Source organism: Populus nigra, chromosome 3 (assembly GCF_951802175.1).
Source record: "Populus nigra chromosome 3, ddPopNigr1.1, whole genome shotgun sequence".
NCBI classification, from domain to species: domain Eukaryota; kingdom Viridiplantae; phylum Streptophyta; class Magnoliopsida; order Malpighiales; family Salicaceae; genus Populus; species Populus nigra.
This window is the reverse complement of record NC_084854.1, coordinates 2,071,164-2,092,554: the sequence shown is the minus strand read 5'-3', so window position 1 is coordinate 2,092,554 and position 21,391 is coordinate 2,071,164. Positions and strand designations below refer to the sequence as shown.

Here is a 21,391-nt window from a genome sequence, read left to right as displayed (position 1 = left end):
AGTGAGTATAACAAATAAGTTTTAAGGCGTGAAAATCATTATTTTTAAGGTATTATTAATTGCCTTTATTATATTTACTGCAGAGTTAAATCAATATATCTTCAGAATACAATAAAATCTTAAATTTATACACAATAAATTCTATAAGTTTGTTAAGAAGTTATGTTTTGTTTCTGATAAACATAAACAGAAAGTTTGTGGAGAAAAATTATGGAGAAAAAAAAAGTGTTTCTAATTAATTTTTGTCAACATCAAACTAGTATTTATAAAGAAAATAATACTCTTTCATATTAATATATCTATAAAATTTAGAGGCACACCTCTTCAGACCAGTGTGTGTGTGTGTGTGTGTCAATTTTGGCTTTTCCTTCAAATCTTCCCTTCAACGTCCAAATCTATTGATTTAATGTTCCTCGTATTACAAGGTATAACGAAATCTTTTACATTTTTAACATGGGATAAAGTTTTCTTTAACTATCTAATATATAAGTTATATTTTAACAACAATCCTCCACTTAGCTTGTAATATTAGATGGCACCATGTTTCATGCATAAAAGAAAATATCTTTAGATTTAAATATCTCCCTAGGGTAAGCATTTCAATACTCTAATGAAATTATGATGGCAAAAAAGCTAAAATTAGGATTTCATTCAATAGAATTGGAAATACTACACACATGATCCAATTAATCCAAAACAGAAATTCATCATTATTTTAGCACTAATATGGTCTTGTGCTACTTCTTGAATTCATAAACATTTACAAAATTTTCCAAATTTTTGTTAAAGCGGAACCATTTCATATATTCATATAGGTGAAATTTACTTCTTACATTAAGATTTCATTAAGAGTGTTAATCACTCATCCTCCCACTTATTTGGAATGCTAATTTTTTAAATCTCGATTTCATACACAAATTAGTATACACCACTCTTACTAATAATTTTTTATTACCCATGAAACTCCTAACTAGAAAAGGTACTAGTAAAAATTGGTTTCGTGTTATTAGTAAGTTTAATTAAATGGTCTTAATCTCATACTAGCAGAAGTGTTTCTAACTAAATCTCCTGAGAGACCTTTAATGAAAAGATCTACTAGATTATTGCAGGATCTGACATACATAATGATAATTATATCGTCAGAAATTAATTGCCTTATATATTCATGTCTCAAACTGATGTCTAGATTTTTCATTGTAAATTTTACTAAATGTCTTAGACATAGTTGCTTGATTATCACAATGTAAAGAAATAGATGGTATCGGCTGTGGTCACAACTTAATATCCAATAGCATACTTCTCAATCATTCTGCCTCCTTACCTGCGACTGCTAGGGTTATGAATTCAGATTACATTGTAGAATGAATTATGCATGTTTGTTTCTTTGAAATCTAGATAACAGCACTGCTTTCTAAAATAAATATTCATTTAGAAATTGATTTATTATCACCTGCACTAATTATCCAGCTAACATCATTATAACCTTAAAGTACAACTAGAAAATTATTATAAAATAATCCAAAATTCATAGTTGTTTTCAAGTACTCAAACACTCTTGTAATTGCTTCTAATGATCATTACTAGGATTACTTGTATATCAAGACAATTCACATACTGTGAAAGCAATATTTGGTCCAGTACAATACATGACATACATTAAGCTATCAATTGTACTAGTATATTTAATTTGAGCAATTGATTTACTAGTATTTTCTGTCAAATTAAAGGAAATATCATAAGGAGTATTTGCTTCTTTGATATTCAAATGATTAAATTTATTTAAGACTTTATCAATATAATGAGATTGACAGAGAGCAAAACCTTCCACTATGTTTTCTTACTTTGCTACCCAAAAATATACCTAACCCATTTAAGTTCTTCATTTTAAATTTCAAGGTTATATATTTTTTAGTATCAGTCATGTTAGTACTAATAATAAGTATGTCATCCACATAAAAACATATTATCACACCAAAATCATTTATAAAATTTAAAATAAATATATTTATCATCACTATTATGTTTGAAACCATATTCTAAAATTACAGAATTAAATTTCGTGTGTCATTGCTTAGGTGATTTTTTCAATTAATATAGAGATTTAATCCATTTACAGACTCTATACTTATTTCACTCATTTTTTGATAAAGCAAAACCCTCTAGTTATTTCGTATAGGCATCTTCATCTAATTTAGAGGAAAACATTATTTGATGTATATATAAATTATAAATTGATGATAATACCGAAAGTATATTCATAAACGGTATATGAACCACCAGGGCATTTGTATAAAAATAGCCTATTTAACTACCTAATGTACTAATATACAAGCTATATTTTAACAGTTTTTAGGCTATTTGCAGCTTCATTTTTTCTCAGTTTTTTTCTTTAGTCTTCGCTCTTTAGCCATGTAGGATGTTCTCTTAACTTGATGTTGAACAAAATTTGATAGTTGACGACAAGCTGTTCCTCAAAATATCAGACAAAGAAGCATTTACATGGGGAGGAAAACGGCAGAGACAGAATTAAAAGCAAAGTACTTCGATCAAGATGCTTATAAAGATTTTTACAATGCACCAATGTTCTTAAGACCAAGAACAACTCCAACACCAATTATGTGACCAACACTCCCACATGCCAAGGTATCAGCAAGAGTGAAACCAGCTGGATCGCCAGTTTGTAAGCCCGAGTCCCTCACTTCAAGCTTCAATCCTGCAGTTGCCTTCCTGTTTGCTGATGGGGCTAACCCAAATCTCCCAGCAAATAGCATGAGGCTTGTGCTAGTCACCATTATCTGACAATTTAGAAAGCATAAACTGTTTCAGTCCCTATTTAATCCTTGTAAGAAAGACGTTCAATTCTCTTGCAAGATAACAAATACATAAATCAGTAAAAATCATTACCAAATTTGTGGGCGAACCAATGAAATCCATACGAGCACCCAGGGCTCCATTTCCCTTTCGCCTTGTAGGCTGAACAGCTGCCTGCATGATGTACAAGAAATTTCAACTTCGATCAATATTGTCTACATATGTTCAAGAGAAGACAGCCTTAATTACCCTAGCTCTTGTTAGTATATATCACTAACCAGGGATTTTACAGGGGCAGCTGAGGGTCTCAGGCCACTGAATCGTGGGAGAGCAGTAGCAGTCGTCATGGTAGTGGCTGCCATTTTTGCTTCTTTGAATGAAAAAAATTGAACCAGGAAAACCACTCTCCTCCCTTATTTTATAATTTATTTATAATACAATTTGGGATCTAAAAGACCATAGCCACAAATTGCTCTTGTGGCTTCAGAACGTTAGAAATGGATACACTTAGATACAGGTAGCTGACTTGGCATTCGGCTATAGGACTGCTCAGTTGGATAAGGTTTCTTGCTGAGCTTGCTGGCAAGATATCTGTCTTACCCAAACTAGGAAAATTAGTCCTACGGTTAATGTAAATATAATGGTTAATCATCTCTTAAGCTGATGTTGCCTGGCATTATGCTCTGTGAATCTTTGACTGTATAGCAAGATATCAGATGGATAAAGCTTTGATTTGAGGCCCTTTTGGATGATCTAAAATGGCATGAGACGGTCCTCTTGTTCATATTGCCCACTTTGATTTTTCTTCGATCTTGGTTCTGAAAGCAGTTGGTATTGTAAGTTAATCTCACTCGTGTTAACTAATGATGGTTTACGTGCTTATGTGGTTGGACATGTTGCTTTACATAAAGTGTGTATGATATTGAAATGAATAATAGTTTTAAAAATTATGTTTTGTTTGAAAATATATTAAGATTTTTTTTTAATTTTTGATGTAAATATATCAAAATTATCAAAAACACTAAGATAATATATTAATTTGATGTTTTTTCAATTGAAATATATCTTTAAAATATATAAAAATAAACATAAATTATTATATTTTCAAACACTTGCTTAGTTTCTCGAATAATATATTAAGAGAGCAATAAGGTTAATCATCTTTTAATTGATGTTGCTGTTATTTAAAAGGAAAACAAAGGGAAAAACAAGATTGAGATAAGATAATCATGATGAACTATTGATTGACCATTTTTCCTTTTTCTTTTTAGGAAAAACTATATATATTAACATAGTATTTGGTTAATATCTTGAGACATAAAAGATAAAGATAATATAGAGAAAATATATGTATGTGTGTTATATTATACCCTATACTAAAAGAGATCGACATTTCACTATAGATTTGTATGGTGAAATACTGATTTAACCTTTGTGGGCAAACTAATTGGACTTGGATTTAGGGATAGAAGGGTGTTTTTCACATGACATATTGGGCTTTACTAGAAATGAAAGGGTTGTATAGTATTTTTACCTTTTTGTTTGCACAATGTGATCACTTAATTGCCCTTGAAAGAAAAAACAAACCCAGGTCATGAATTTTTTAGTCTTTAACTTAACTCAATTTTTAAATAAATACGTTGCATCATTTCCTTCGGAAATTAAAAAAAAATGATCTTTGATTTAGAGGTTTTTTTGTCACTTAAAGGTGGTGATTTGATAGTTATTGAGTGTTATGGGGGACAATAAAGTAATTTGATAAATAAAAAAAATTAGAAATGTGTAAACAGTGTTTGTTGCTTTCGGACAGCGCATGCAGCGTCGTCTAGTGGCTAAAACCATGTTTCTAGAGTGGCAACCAAAGCATTTTGATGTCTCATCCACAAATAAATGATGCGTGTAGCCCAATTGTTGCTTTTAAAAAACTTAAATCAACCCTTACGGTTTGTTGTACTTAATATTTTATCTCTATTCTCTTTATTACAATTTTTAAATTTTAGAATAATTTACGAAGTTAAGGTTTTGTTTTTAATTTAGTCATTGTTCTCTTTATTGCAATTTTTTTTATTTAGAATAATTTATTAAATTAAGAATTTTTTCAATTTCATCCCCAATAGATATTTTTATCTATTAGATTTAATTCATATTATTTTGATTCCTATTTTTTATATATATGGTTTTTGCAATTTTTTTTTTTTGCAATTTCATCATTCTTTAGTATTTTGCATGTCAAATCTAATCCTTTTTTTATTATTGTATTTTTTTTTACCTTGCATGATTTTTTTAAATTGATTTTTTTATTTTATCTTCCAACATTTAATTAGTCGGATGTTTAGCTTTTTAGTTGAGTTCGGGTCTAAAATTTAACGGATTACAGGTTTAAGAGATTAAATCTAATTTACAAAGTTGACACCAGTTTCCTTTTTTTTTTTTCCTTTTTTCAAGCTTTTTTCCATTCTCTATCATTTTCTTATTTTTAATTTAGTTTCTCTGGTATTTTTTAGTCGTTTTGAAAATAACATAAGTTGCCTTGATTTTTTTGTTAAATTTAGCTTTTTGGAAGGAATTTTTTTTAAAAATTAAATTAAATTAATTAATTTCATTCTCTAACATTTAATTCTTTAAGTGTTGAGCTTCTGAACTGAATTCGAGTTAAGAATTTAAAGGATTGTTGATTTTATTAGGTTCACTTGAATGTTTTTTATAAACTCTTTTTTTTTCCTTCAAATTTCCCTCTAACCTTTTTTTTATTCTCTTTTTATGGGGTTTATTTTTACTTTTAAAATAAGGAATGCATTAGATTTTTTTTTAATCTTTGTTAAATTTAATTTCTTTAAAGGAAATTTTGTTTTTTAATTAAATTAAATTTATTATTTGATATTTAATTTGGTATAGATTGAGCTATTTATTTTAACTCAAGTCTATAATTTAAAGCGTTATGGTTTTGTAACAATTAATAAACAATTGTTCACTGACAAGATTTTTGTAATTTTATTCGTACCCTAACATGTTTTTCTTAGATTGGATGAGTAAATTTTTAACTTTTATTTTATTTTCTTAATGTAATAATAATTTTGGAATAAATATATTCTCGTGCATGTAACAGGCTAGTAGATGTAAAGGCCTATTGGGTTAATAAAGCCCAAGTCCGAAGGGCACTAGCTTTGTCATTGAAAGTAAGTAATAAGCCCAAGCCTTATGATCCAATCCAATCTCTTCTCCATGAAGGCTGTCGAAAACTCAAGTATTTATTTGGTTGGTATTATGATATGTAATATTGTTTTAAAATATTTTTTAAATATAAATATATTAAAATATTTTTATTTTTGATATTACCATATTAAAATTATCTAAAATATTTTAAAAATATGAATTTAATATATTTTAAAAAAATATTAAAAATTACTTTAAAAAACAGATTATAACATAAAAATAAAATCTTTGTGCTTTTGAAACTCGCAGTTCATAATGGAGTTTGAAAAATAAAATAAAATGGTTGCTAAAAAACCACAATTCAAGAAACAGAATTCATTCACTGTTACACCTCCAAATTCAACTTATCTTCTATGTTCACGAGCCATAATTAATATTTTATAGAAATATTATTTAATTGATTTTTATGTTTTATATTGAAATATATATCGATGCTTGCTATAGTTATTTCAAAATATTATAATTATAATTTTTTGCATTTTAAGACGCGACACGTGTAAATACTTATTAGTTTGTAATTACTTAAAAATAATTTCTTTACAATTTAAATGATATTCTGTTTTCTTTTTTAAGATAACAGAAACTATTTTCTCTGAATTTATAATTAATTGTCTGTAACCATCATAATTATAAAATAATTAACTAAATTACAAAAATATAAGATACATTATTCCTTTGAAAGTAATTATATATTTTTTTATTCATAATTCTATAATAATATCAGCAAATAATTAAAGTTTGAGATAATTAATTAAGTTATTGAATGATAAGAAAAGTTATTTAATACAGCTAATAAGATAATTAAATTGTTTTTAACTCAAAGTCAATATAAATATAACACCTTAAAAAAAAATCCATCTAAAAATCTATAGTGGTCACCAATTGATAATCACTAAGTTCACATAACCTTTTAGATGATCACTAGTCACGTGCCTATGACACGGGCTGGGAAAAAAAATCTTATCATTAAAAAACAATGTCAAGAAACCACAAGTATATTTCAAAAAAAGTAAAAAAAAAATTGCAATTCGGGTTATAAATTCAGTTGGGTTGAATAAACTTATCTTACCCAATAAGATGACAAAAAATAGATAATATATAATATTAAATTGATCAAATTAAGAAAAAAAAATGTGATCATGGTTTAAAAAAATTATTGTTTATTGAGAGGAGAAAAATGACAAATACATTTCAATCTAATCGATCTTGGCAAAAATAAAATAAAAAAAACAGAAAAAAATGATACAAGTCAACCTGAGTGCACTTGTTAGACCCGTAACCTATTCATGAAGTCATGATAATTTTTAAAGAAACTTAAAAAAGGGATAAAATTTAAAATATTGAATGATAAAATTAAAAAAAATCAGTGTAAAAAAAGAAGAAAAAAGGCTGATATCAAATGGGTTAGCCTTTCAAATATGTGACTTGAGTTATGGGCCCGGTGTAACCTAACTAAAAAATACCACGACCCTTAATTGCAATATAACACAAGGTTGGAGGATGAAATTGAAAAAAAATTAGCAATTTAAAATAATGAGGACTAAATGTTAAACAAAAATAAAACAAGAGGAAAAATAGCATTATTTGATTTGAGGGTGAAATTGAAAATAAAATCATACATTTTACAAAAGGTATCAAAACAAAAACAAAAATGATCAAATTTAAAACAAAAACAAAATAAGAAAAAAATAACATTTAAATGAAGGCGAAAATCAAAAACAAATTTAAAGTTTACAGAAGGAATCAAGATGAAAATCATTCCATCAAAAGCAAGAGAACGAAATCTGAAATCTAAACAAAATAAAAGGACAACATAGATTTTTTAATCAGGCAACTTGTTTTTCGAGTAAAAGAGTGAGAAAAAAATAGAAAAAAATAGAAATAAAAAGGTGGCCAGATTCAAAACATCATACCAAACATTGCACGCATCATTTCATCGAAAAGGGGATGCTGGGAGGATTCTAAAGTCATCACAAATAATCAATTTCCTCTATTACATGCGCCGCTAGAAGCGTGTGAAGTGACTTGACATGTTGACGCGTGCAAACACACAGTCAAGCTACTTTATCTTTTTAAATAATTTTTAAGCTTGTCAAAATATCAAATTGCTCGTGACCTGACTTGACCAATTTATTACAAAAAAAAAATCATAATGAAAAAAATGAAATAACCCTTGTTTACAAGTTTAAAAAATTATAATTTGAAGGGTAATTAAGTTAATTCATCGTGCATCGAAAAGCAAAAAGATAAATGAATATTAGCTAGATTTAGATATTCTAGTTATTGTATTGTGCTAAAAAATATGAAAAGGCCATATTGTTGTCGATCAATATGATAATGAGTTTTTGGTCCTTGTTCAATTACAATATCACCCTCAACAGTACTTGTTAAATTATAACATCACCGTCGATAGCTACCTTAATGGTTTTTTTTAGGAAGGGAAAGAGTGTAATTATACTGTTTTCGTTCACATTGCATTGTGTCTAGGTGCATAGATAATTTACCATCCCACTCGGGTTTTCTTTTTAATAGTGAGATAATGAATAAAGCATGGTGATTTATTTATTTTATGCAGAAAAAGAAGACGAAAGGCCAACAAAAAGATTAACCAAAGTCTCATTTCACACGATTATATCTTGTATCTTGAGCGCACATCGAAATAATGGAACTAAAGTTCACACCATATAAGCTGGATTTCAGTCGCAACAGTAAGAAGTTGCTGTGAGCAAGCATGGTGTTCTTGCAGTGGGTCCAAGAAGGATAATTATATCTTGATGGGTTGATGGCGAAAGGCTCTGTTCCTTTTCAGGCATGGGTTTCGGCCATAGTAGTAGTTATCACCTGGCTTATCCCCATGTCCAGTTGTTCATCAAGGAAAAAGAAAAGGAACAACTTGTCATTTTTCAATTGTTAAAGTCTTTGAAAAACGCAACAAAAAGCAAAACCCCGCAGCCAACGTCTAGTGTTTGAGTTTTAACTTTTTCCTGCGTATGATTGTTGGAAATGCATTGTTTTTGTTTTTAGAAGTGTTCTAAGAATATATTTTTTAAAAAAATATATTAATTTAATACTTTTTTAATATCTTGATGCACTAATATAAAATTTAATAAAAAAATATACAAACGCTCACAGAATAAGAACAGAGAAAAAGAACTTATATGGGACGAGAAAATTTTAATTAAAAAATATATAAAAATATAAGTTATTATACTCTCAGACACTCCACCACGTAAAAACAAATGAAAAAAACTTATATGATTTGCATCATATGAACGTGAGGTTTGATAAGAAATTCACCGATACCATGACAACTTCATCAGGAAAAATAAAAACCATGTGCTAAAAACAAGTTTCTAATCGAGCTCCACCAAGCTGCTAGCAAACATCAAGAGGAAAAATGAATTCAAAACTCTAATCCATATTAGAAGATAAACTGAGATATTATTGAACCAAAATATCATCAGCTACCTCCCTAGCTAGTGCCCTCCAATGACGAGAGCAGAAGAAATAGACAACCTCGTGGCCAAAAACCAAAACCAAAACTCCTAGGTCAGCTTGACGTAACTCCTCAAAGACTCGTAATATTCACGTCCCTAGCTAGCTACCTCTGTGCCTTTACCTTCTCTACCTCCAGTTATTAGCATGGGTTTAATTACCACATGCTCTCAGTCAAAAAGCTAAAAATCCTCTCCTCCCATCCATCCATCCATCCATCTATATATATATATATGCTGCCTTCTTTTCTTTCTTTTTTGTCCATCTTTGAGACAACATTTCGGGTTTTAAAAGAAACGAGAAGAAAAAAATGCTTCTTAGAAGTACTTCTACACCGGTATTAAGGACACTTGTCTGCCAGTCATCAACAAGCCGGCCAGTGTCCATGTGCCTTCAAAGAACAGCATCAGAGGCTGATATTAAGCCACTCTACTTGACCAGAGAGCGAATGTTCTCTAAACGTTCTTTCATGTCACCAGTCCTTAAGGAAAAAGAAGAAATGAGCGTTTGCATAGAAGCAGTCGAGGAGGAGGAGATGGTCTGTGCAGGGGGTGGTGGTGGTGGTGGAATTTGTGGCAGTGGTGGTGGTGGTGGTGGGAGCTGGGACTCGGGTCATCAGCCTTATGAAAGTGATCATGAGAGCATGAATCTTTATTACCAGAACATGATCAAGGCCTATCCTGGTGATGCTCTTCTTCTTGCAAACTACGCTAAATTCTTGAAAGAGGTAAGCGTAAAACAATATGTGCCTGTGTTTGTATTTGTTGTTTCTTGATTTCCTTTTAAGAAAAATGGGAAATTTCTATAAATCATAAGAGATGTGTTTTTAGGTACGAGGTGATGTTGTGAAGGCAGAGGAGTTCTGTGAGAAAGCAATTCTGGCAAATGGAAGAGATGATGGGAATGTTTTGTCAATGTACGGAGATCTAATATGGAATAACCACAAGGACAGTAATCGTGCTCAGGCTTGCTTTGATCAAGCTGTCAAGTCCTCTCCCGATGACTGGTAAAGAAAAATATAAACATTTTTGACTTGTTTAGAGATGGTTAGATGATATAATCTGTTTAGCTAATCAAGTTTGATGTTACATATTTTTGTTGATGCAGTTATGTGCTTGCTTCTTATGCTCACTTCCTCTGGGATGCTGGTGAAGAAGATGATGATGAAGAAGAAGAGACCAAGCAGAATGAAATTCAATGTGATAGTTTGCCAACATATAAACAGATATATAATCTTCCTCAAGGATTCCCTCCTTTGGCTGCTGCTTCTTAACGCTGATACAGCCTGTCTGTGGTGTAAATCTTGGTCTTACACCTTCAGTTTTGTAAATGGAACCAAACAGAGAGATCTCTGATGCCAAGTCAAGATGGATGGTGATGATTATGCTCAATTGTTGAAGTTATTGGAAGTATCTAGCAGAAGATAGAATCAATAATATACCATGTTAAATCATCAATGAAAGAAAGGGATAAGAGTTTATTTTGGTACTGTTCTTGTCTTGTTATTGCGGATTTATGTTGCTAATTAACCTCGTCTTCTTGTTAAAATATTTCTGTGCTTTTAGTATCTTTTGCTCTTCCTCGTCTTGCTGAAGATATTCTTAACTTCCTATGTGGGCTTTAATGTCCAATATAGGACTCACGCGCTCTCTTCTTCTCCTGGGCTGTCTTCTGAGTTTTATTGCCAAATTAAATGGTTAAATTTGAGGCACAGAAGACAAAAAGGGGATGTGAAAATGAAGGCCAATGCTGATGAGTTGGCCTATCTAATAACAGGAGACTTCTCCAATTTTTTGCAAAATATGGCGAACACAGCAAGCAAATAACATGTGAATAAGAATATCTTTGCAAACGCCAACATCCAATGCTGCTAACTCTGGACAAGATTAACTAAAAATCAAAACCCATCGTGCAAAATCTTTCACTGTTTTTGTGCTCAACCCGCCAAGGTAGCTTGAGCTTCCTCTCCAATCACTACTTGCTATCTTTTTGAACTGCTTCCTGCTCTTGGGTAGGAGACGCAACTTTATTTATTTTAGTAGTGGCATTTTCCAAATTTATTGCTTCAGGAAATGAATTGTTTCCCATAGTTGTCACAACCGAAATGATCTGAAAAAGGGTTTTAGATTAATACATGAGTTATTAGGCCAGCTATTTTGATTAAAATAGCTGTTTTTTTAACCTAACCTGGTTTAGACCATGTCTCCAAATCACTAAAAACCCAGTACGTTCAACCAGGTCTCTGTCCATTCTGAGTTCTGGTTAAATTGGCCTAATGGCAGTTTAGGGAGGGACTTCCTCTGTGGATTCTTTTGAGAAAACGGGGGAATTGCTTTGGTAAAAATGTCAGTGAGATGTACTTCTCATTCGGAGTCTGCAGAATGCAGGGGATAAACTCTTCCTTCGAACTCATTTCATTTCTCATGGGCAGAGAATTGAGACCAAAGCTGGCTTGCGAGATTCAAAATGTACGCATGGTAAATGAGATTGTAATATATTGGTAGCACGCAGGAGACACCCTCTTATGCCCATTAATTTATCACCCCACTAGGAGGATTTTTCTTCAGCAATAAATTAAAGAGCAGAATACAACAAAGATTATATCATAGAATTACAGACTACTTTTAAAAATTACCTCCATCTTATCTCTCCCAATACATTGCCTTAGTTTACAACGGAATATGAAAGATCAAAAGTAAAAAAAACCACAGCTCAAGAGACAAAGGATTCGCAGTTCACACCACCAAAGTCACCTTAATCAACAATATCCAATTGTCCAAATATAACAGGTTTACAGAATGGCATGGCCTATCTAACAGCAGACTTCTCCAAAATTTTACTAAATATTTTCAATACAGCAGGCAAATAAGAAATAACATGTAAATTAGAATAACTTTTGCAAGTGATAACATACAATACTGCAAGAATGTAGAGCCCTAGTGAAAAGACCAGCAACCTGAAATCATGCACACAAAACAATCAATGCTGTTGACTAAGGACAGACACAACCATCACAGTCTATCATGCAAAAACCTTTACGCCTTCATTGTCCAATAAATTCAGGTCTTTCACCTTTTTATTTACGCACATGGATTTGAGGGCTTTGCATACACCGTTCGATTCTTGTTTTGTTTTTGAGGTCAAACCACCAATGCTACTGGATCTTTTGCCAACGTGGCCTGAGCTTCCTCTTTAACCGCTGTCTCATCTTTTCCAGGGAGAAATTCACTCTCCTCATTCTTTGAAACAGCTTCCTGCTCTTGGGTGGGAGATGAACCCTCATTTGATTGATTAGATAATGTGGGATTTTCCTCATTTGATGCTTTAGGCAATTTAGTTTTTTCGTCATCTGCACTGGATAACTTGGTCTTTTCAGAAGGCAGTTTGGGAAGGGACTTCCTCTGTGGCTTCTTTGGATGGATGGGGGAAAGTCCTTTGATGGGAATGTTTGAAGATACTTTCTCATCCAAACTTAGCCGACCTGGTCGATAGCTCTGGCTATTGTTTCCTTCAGTATCTGCAGGGGATGAGCTCTTCCTTCTACCTAGCTTGGGAGATTTGGCTCTTGTTGTGGGTATCTGCATCAAAGTAACAACATCAAGACCAACGTAATTTCAATTGATTAACATTCCTGCCAGATACATCAAGAACAAGTTAACCAAGACATCAATGCATCCACAGAGACAAATTGTCAAATAGGATCAGATCATCCAAATCCCATGGTCGCGCACCCATTGTAAAACGCAAAGGCAAACTTCAACAGGACTCATAAACACAAAGCCATGCCTGTAGAATTAATTAGGTTGATAATAGTCACATGTTAATTAAGGGATCTTGGTAGCATTAGAGGGTTTCTCCAAAAACTTTTCCACGTATAACATCCTAACTGAAAGTTTTGGTACAAAAGAAAATTAAAGATTTTCATGTAGCTTTTAGTGTTATCCAACCATAAGTTGCTCCACAGGGGAATATGATACCCTATCACTGGTGTATCTAAATGGAAAAGGACCATAATAGTATATTTCATAAGGTAAGGTTTGTTGCCAAATTTGAACACCTGGCATGGTAAAAACCTGCAGAGTGCAGGTAATCAGAAGTAAGCAATGAATCATTGGTACAACACTAACACTAATATTTCACCGCAGCAAAAGGTCTCATGATACAAGCATAGGCAGTGAAAGGGATGAATCTTACCGAGCAAAGATGCTAATCACAGCAAAATAATCATGTTATTAGATGGATGTAACACAACATGCAAAGACAAAAGCACGTGATATGAAAATTATGATCAGGGACAGTAACTTGGTATAGTTTCTTTACTTTAAACTATAAAAATGCCAAATAAATGAATCCAAGATAGATGAAGCACTGAGAACAGAAAAACAAAAAACAAAAAACAACAAACAACATAACCCAATATTGACAATTGAATGCAATGGAGGGATTGGTTGAGTGCAGAAATTTATTCAAGAAATGTTCCGAAAGCTATGAATAACATAACATAACCTAATCTATTTTGCATTCCTAAAAACTTAATGGTTCAGCAGCTAGACAGGCAGCAAATGCACCACTCTTTTTTTTTTTTTTGAGTGTGGGTGGGTGGGGGAGCGACAAGTCTTGTATGAAAGCAAGAATGCAAGAGACAACAAGCATGACTTTAGTGATAAAAAATACAATTTTACCTTCTTTAGCTCCACCTTAGGTGGTGCAGGCTCCTGATAAAAGCTGGGCATAGGTGTTGCTTTAAAACCCAAACTCTTCCTAAGCATCTTAATCTCAGCTTCTTGAGTTTCCTGTGAGAGAATCAAATGATTGCCAGGACAAGAAACGAATTCAAACAGAAATCAAAGCCCATAGAAATCATTACATTTCTATACCTTGGACTTAGCTTGCAGAGTAGTCTTTTCCACTTCCTTAGCATGAATCTTTTCCTCGAGCTTTGAATAGAACTGAACAGCATAACATTATAGATATTACACTAACACCATAATTACTGCTAGGGAGTTTACATGGAGAATCAAGAAGCTTTGAGTACAGAACTAACCTCCTTCCTTTTCTCAGCTCGTTCATCACACTTAAAGCTGAAACCATAATTTGGAAGTGCACCCACCTTGCGAGGTTTGGCATCTTCCACAGTGGGACTTCTACAGTGCAATTAAGGAAAAACTTGTGTATGCCACAGAAAAAGGTAAAATAGTCATAAGCTGAAGATTGCCCTCTGCTCATAGAAGAAGAAATGACAACACATTCAAAGAAAAAAGGATACGAAGTAGAGTCTGTATCTGCTTCAGCTTTATCAACAGGCCCTTTTTTCAAAGGTTTCAGTTTCGTCTTCTCCCTGTATAAAGCAAAACCACCATTAACAAATGGCGAGAGGAAAAAGCAATAGTAATTACAATGTGAATTACAAATTCTAACAGCTACTTCAAATAATCAGACATTCTGGATCAAGTTTAACGAATTAACCAGTAAGTCCACTACACAGAAGAGGTGAAATTAACAAAGATAGACATGCAGCTCCATGACATTAAGAAAAAAGAAAAGGCAACACACAAACAATGCAAGCAATACATACACAATGCCTTCAGGTGGTCCTGCATCAGACGTCCCAGATTGCTGTTAAAAGAATACGAGCAGAAAAATGATAAGCAAATGCAAAGGTGGTTGTTGGTACAAAAGCAAAAAGCAATGTCAATTTCTACCTTGGATGCCTGACCCTGCCTCTCGTTGAATGATTTACTTTTCAAATGCTGTTTTAAGTGTGAATTTACAGCAACAGAACCATTTGAAACAGTGAGTTGCACCTCAGCATCTCTTCCATCCTTACCTTTCTTCACCTGAGTGGCTGAGGCATTTTTCAGGTGCGAGGGCTTTGCAGTACCCCTCTTTCCCGGACCTTTCTGAGATTTAGCATTTTCTGAATTATCAGCATCTTTTACTTTTACTTCTCCTTCCTTTATGATAGAAGCATCAAGTTTAAAATCAGGCTTAGTTTTACTCATTGAACTAAATACAAAGACTGGAACATCTCCTTACCTTAAAAACAGGCAGTCCATTGCTTCCCACGTATGCCTTTAATTCATCCTCTTCTTCCCCGGTAGATAAATTATCAGTAGTGCCATCATCAAGCTTAAAAGTGTTCCCCACACTCCCATTTAAATTATTTGAAACAACACCATCCTCTCCAGCAGCAGGACTTTGCTGATGACCACCATTTTGATGGCCAGCCTCAAGCCCACCATCAGGCAAAAGATGATTATCAGAATCCATCACTCTGCAAATAAGAATAAATAAATAAACAAACAAAACAAATGTAAGATTTGCAACTAAAAATGATTTGACGAAACATGAAAACATACACTTGGCAGTGAGATTCAAACCGCCAAAACCAATTCTCTATTTTCAAATGATAATTGAGTTATATTTGGAAACTAATGCTATTAAACATTGAAAACATTTCAACTCCGTTCCTAATTATGCACACCAGTCCCCAAACTCATACTTCGTTCTCCAAAACATAACCACGCCCTGCACCCATTACGTTATACTCCAAAACCATAAAAGGCACTCACTTAACACATAATTTTCAGTAATAGCACACAAAATGCCTGACAAACCGCGAGACTTCATCGGTTCGTCACCAAATTTACAGTGACTAAGTGAACAAAAAACAAAAACCTAATTAATTCAATTCATAATTTGATTAATTTCTACCATTTTTTCCCTCCACTTTCTCGGAAACCAAACAAGACCTGTACAAAAACAGATTCCGCTAAATGAATCTCTAATCCTAAAAAAAAATCAAATCAGTACAAAATCTTCCAAACGAATATTTCGTAGCAAATCAAAAGAATCTCTACATTTCCAAGTGTCATATCGCTCCTTCAACACTGATCTGCTCACAGTAAAAAAAAAATCCTAACAGCAAAAATCTACACTCCGTTCAGTACCCAACAAGTTCACTAACTACTCAAATCTAACTCCACAATGAGAGAAAGAAGTTGAAAAAGTTTTCTCAGCAACCAAACAGAAACAACAACACTTCAACAACTTCCTTACCTCGAGATGCGAGCAAAAAAATCAAAACTCCATCAATCAAGCCACTACAAAACAGTAATAACAGATTTATCAAAGGCTACGAAGGATCTGAGACAAGAAGACTGGGCTACGTGGACCGGGGGATCCGACCGGAAACAGTAAGATCGATCTCTCCTCGGATTATTCTCTAAATAAAATGAAAATTATATTATTGTTTTTTTCTGTTTTGTAAGGCTCTAAAAGGCTATTTAAAAAACAGAGGCTTTCAAATCCATTTTATTTCCAGGTCACTCACTGTCTGTCTATAAGAGAGAGTGGGGTATGGGGTACGTATAATTATACTAGTTGGAGAGAGATACGGTTATTTTTTAGTAACTGATAAACAGATAAAGAATAAAATATACTGTTATTTCTTTCTTTTTTGTGAAGGAAAATAGGGCGGTTCTGGTGCGGTTATTTTAAGTAACTGGATCATTAATAGACAAGTGATTGTTTAGTTTTGCTAAATAGTCCTCGTACTTGGAATAAAATAAGATTTATTATTAGCCACTTTTATTTTTTATTTTTACTCTTGTTGGTGATTGGTTTTTTTTCTAGAGGATAGGAAAGAAATATGGGGAGTTATGTTGGGAGTGATGAATGGTTGTATTTTTGTCCCATTATTTGCCAATACATACGTTTTCAAATTCGGTCCAATGAATAATTTTTTTATTGTTTTTCTATGAAATTCACCTTAGAAAAGATGATATAATTATAAAATTCAATTTAAATCTGGACTCATTAAATATAAAATCAAACTTTTATTTTATTAAAGTGATGAAGTTTATATTTTTAAAAATCAAAATAATTTTATTATTGTTAAAAAATCTAGTTTAATATGAAATTTAACTAGGTTAAGTTAAGGTTTATTAGGTAAATTTATCGAGTCAAACCAAGTTTTGTAATTATAGATAGTGTTGGAATTTTTAATCATCAAATATCATGGTTAATTCTATTAATATAACTCATTCAATTGGTTAAAAAAAATTAAAATAAAATTAATAGAAAAACATTTTAATTCAATTTTTTATATAAATTAAATTTAAAATGAAAAACTTGTAAAAATTATCTGGATATAACCTATTAGTACAAAAGTGCCCTTATAAACGGACATTACAATTATTGGAAGAAACGCTAGTTTGGACCATACACCCAACAATGAGGACAAGAGGGTAGGGCAAATACCGTGTAACCTATCTTCTAGTCCTCTTCTCACTTGTCCCTCCTTGCAGAGACCAAATGGTGAGTTAAGATTGACATGTTGAGTCAAATCATCTGGGTTAATGATGCAAAGATCAATTAAAGTGAATCGGTGGTTTATCTTCGAGCTAGGTTAACTAATTAATTACTTCTTACAAACAAAAATCAGTTTGTCCGAACGGCTAAAAATTCATAAAAAAGCCCACTACTAACTTGATTCCCCTAAAATGCTTGATTTTTTTATTTTTTATTTTTTTACAAGAAGCCTCACATGAAACCTTTTTAGCTGAGAGGATATAGATTTTCATCATCTCCAGAGACGTGGTATGATAGTAAAGAACTTAAGATTGTATGGTAGTTAGTTAAGATGCATATCTCTTGTAAGAGTTTGAAATAACTAAAATTTTATTTGCTTATCTGAATTCATAAAATATATTTTCTCATAAAATATATTTTTTAAGGATAGGATTTCCTCAAATCCAAAAAAAAATATAAATTCCCATCAAACTAATTGTTTAGTGGAAAAACAAACTCGTAATTGATGGCAAAAATTACTATAATTAGATAAATTAAAGTTCTCAAGCACAGATAGTTGCAATTTCTTTTAGAGAATGAAATTATATGTTGAATAAAATAGCATTGTTTTGTATTTATCAAACTCAATTAAAAAAAAAATAACTTGAAACCTGTATCAAGTTGAATTGAAAAAAATATAAATTCAGTTAAAACTAGTTAATTCAGTAGGTAGATATATGTCACAATCAATCTTATCACACCTACTAGTTAATAATAATAATTTTTAAAAATAATATTATTTTAATAGAAAAATAATTAATTCAAAACTGATAAATTGATATAATGATCCGAACCATTTTTGAATTAGACTCAAACCATGTGCTGTAATTATAAGCCTGTTTGTTTTTGCGTTTTAAAAGTACTTTTGATAAAATTTAAAATTTTTTTATTTTTTTATTAACTTCAAATTAATATGTTTTTAGTGTTTTCAAATTATTTTGATGTGCTGATGTCAAAAATGATTTTTAAAAAATAAAAAAACATCATTAGCATGCATTTTGGTATGAAAAACTATTTGAAAAGCAACCGTAACTATACTGCCAAACAAACCCATAGGGTTTTACATGTCCGCGCCGTTAAAACATACATGGAAGAAGAATCTTTTACAAGAAGGTGAGGTGTGTCGACTTTTATTGCCATCCTTGGACGAGGACCTAATTAGTAACTAGAAGAGAAGGCAAACGGAGGAAACGGAGGGGATGACAGACCGACCAGTTAGGCTAAGTTGTCGGGGAGTGACAATGTGCGGCGACAGGCAACCATTTTTTGCGGCCAGCCTCTTCCTCAACCGTTACAAAACCAACATGCTTGTGGGTCATTGTATGCGTGCATGCCCCAAGCGTTCCACGGCTATATCCGAACACATTTTTCTCTGTGAGGTTAGGTTTGCTAAAATCCTAAAATAAGTTCAAGCCACAAATTCAGTGGACCTTTTTATGTGTAAACTTATAAATAAAAATTTAATTTTTTTATTTTAAAAAATTAAATATTAAACAGATTGAACGACATTCTGAAATAAAATATGAATATAATAACTTTAGCTGCACAAGTTTTTTGTATTTATGTGAAATAAGATAGACAGATCTTCTTCTCTCTTTTTTTTTGCATTTAATCCTCATTTCGTTAGTCCTATATATGTATCAAAATTAAGCATCCTAATATTTTATTTTATTTTGTTATCAATCTCAAATTAAGTGAGAATTCTTTCATTCCAAATACTCGTATGCATTCATATCAACTTAATCAATTATTCTTCTATGCTAGTTTTGTGTAGGTACAACTGCAATTAGAATAATTAAGTGTAACTTGTATTGTAATACATAATATATTTTAAAAGTATTTTTTATTTGAAAATATATTTATTTTATTTTATTTTTCAAAGACAACATATCAAAAAGTACTAGAAAAATCTTTAATTAAATACTTTTTCAAGTGAAACACGCATTAAAGAATATAAATCCTCGCACTACTAAACACTAATTAAATTAATGTAATCCAACATGTTTTTCCAAGTGTTTTTTAAATTATTTTTTTTAAAAAAATATTAAATTTATTTTTTTAAATGTTTTTTATGATTCTAACGTGATAATATTAAAAATTCTAAAAATATATATAATTTTAATAAAATTTCTATTAAAAAATACTCCGCATCACCTTCCAAATACACACTTCACTTATTAATTGCGTTGTCCATAGTGAAAGAAGGACCACACATGCCATGTTAGAATGCTAGTTTGAAACTTGAACTTCACCGGGATGGTTGAGAATTCAAAGAAAGAAAAAGGGCCGGTTAGGCAAATAAATTGGAACCAATATACAGTAGTTTAAAGAAATTTAATCACAAATTACTGGATTAAAAGAGTTAAGAGAAAATTAATGATAATATTGGCGGTGTCCATCCTCCATCGGGGGTCTAGGTGCTTGCTTTCTTGAATCTTGACTTTCAGCGCACTCTCATCACAGTCGCATAGATCATTAGATTTAAAAAATAAAAAAATGCTGACGGTCAAATTTAAAGAAATGATGGGTTGCTTAATGGAGTGCGTTTTGCATCACCTTAATGACAAGACACAAAATACTTTCAAGCCAAGTTTGGTAGGACAAGATAAGATGATGAGTTTGTCAACCTTGGACATTATATTTTTACTTAATGATGAGTCCTATGTTGTCATCGTGGTCTCAATCTTCTTCAGAATATTTTCTCACTTACCGATGATAGTTACAAATAACAGATTCCTGGTTGCTCGTGGTGGGTGGTTGCCTGACCAGAATATCGCTATTTTTTTCACACCATACCAACTCCAGATGCTCTTGTATTAACCTCAGCTCATGTATTCCTAGAGAATACACATGCTTGGAGGAAAAAAATACATTGAATATTTGATTTAGAGTGCTTTGATCCTGATTATGAATACGTTAATTGAGATAATTAGTTAAATCCTTCGTAGGTTGTTGCTCCTTGAAGGGTATTTCGTAATTATAAATCTTAAGCAGTTCCTTGATTACTATTTGAAGGATCTTGCATGTTATTATTGTAAGATTGCAAATGATTCGATTTTTTTTTTTTTGATGATATTTAATCTAAGGGGTTCGTTGGTATATGCAGGGTAAAGATTAGGAAGTAATTTAATTTTGATTTAGTAAAAAAAACTTGATTTTTTATTAAAATAATATTATTTTAAGTATTTTTAAAAATAAATCAAGAGTTAGATTGGTCCGGTTAGTTTACGTGGCCCAAATCTTAGATTGCGTCGGGTCTCCTTTGATGTAGAGAAAGTGGATTTTAAAGTCTTCGAATTGATCTTCTACCACGGCAATTTAAAATGGAGTCCTACCGAGTAATTCCAAAAAAAAAAAAAACTGAAAGTCACATGGCACGTGCTCCAAAGAAGTGAGAGCACGTGAGCGATCTAGAGAGCGAGCACCCATGAAGAGGCCGCGCAGCACGCACCCCGAGCATGAGCTAATCAGCGATCAATGCAATGTCCCCACTGATTTCAGCCTCCAGGACATTCTCTAG

At 31.9% G+C, this 21,391-nt stretch overlaps 3 protein-coding genes across 5 annotated transcripts; 1 reads left to right on the top strand and 2 right to left on the bottom strand.

The window, feature by feature from the left end:
- Positions 1–2,453: 2,453 nt before the first annotated feature.
- On the bottom strand, positions 2,454–3,250 carry LOC133689991 (photosystem I reaction center subunit psaK, chloroplastic-like). Its single transcript, XM_062110119.1, has 3 exons — positions 3,090–3,250; positions 2,905–2,985; positions 2,454–2,795 (listed from the first exon to the last, which is right to left on the bottom strand). The coding sequence occupies exons 1-3, from the start codon at positions 3,171–3,173 to the stop codon at positions 2,568–2,570; spliced, it is 393 nt and encodes a 130-aa protein (XP_061966103.1). The 5' UTR covers positions 3,174–3,250; the 3' UTR covers positions 2,454–2,567.
- Positions 3,251–9,681: 6,431 nt separating this feature from the next.
- Positions 9,682–11,067, top strand: LOC133687986 (uncharacterized). The gene is made up of 3 exons (XM_062107349.1): positions 9,682–10,246; positions 10,350–10,525; positions 10,627–11,067. The coding sequence occupies exons 1-3, from the start codon at positions 9,830–9,832 to the stop codon at positions 10,790–10,792; spliced, it is 759 nt and encodes a 252-aa protein (XP_061963333.1). The 5' UTR covers positions 9,682–9,829; the 3' UTR covers positions 10,793–11,067.
- Positions 11,068–12,246: 1,179 nt separating this feature from the next.
- Positions 12,247–16,851, bottom strand: LOC133689638 (protein WVD2-like 5). Of its 3 annotated transcripts, XR_009841329.1 has the most exons (10): positions 16,579–16,850; positions 15,556–15,793; positions 15,222–15,473; positions 15,095–15,135; positions 14,786–14,857; positions 14,564–14,663; positions 14,397–14,468; positions 14,202–14,312; positions 12,592–13,097; positions 12,247–12,475 (listed from the first exon to the last, which is right to left on the bottom strand). XR_009841329.1 is itself a non-coding variant. In XM_062109586.1 (9 exons), the coding sequence occupies exons 2-9, from the start codon at positions 15,787–15,789 to the stop codon at positions 12,660–12,662; spliced, it is 1,266 nt and encodes a 421-aa protein (XP_061965570.1). In that variant the 5' UTR covers positions 15,790–15,793; positions 16,579–16,851; the 3' UTR covers positions 12,247–12,659. The 3 variants fall into 3 exon arrangements, 2 of the variants coding, with proteins under 2 accessions (XP_061965570.1, XP_061965569.1); XM_062109586.1 differs by having other exon boundaries at positions 12,247–13,097; positions 15,222–15,419; positions 16,579–16,851; XM_062109585.1 differs by having other exon boundaries at positions 12,247–13,097.
- Positions 16,852–21,391: the final 4,540 nt, after the last annotated feature.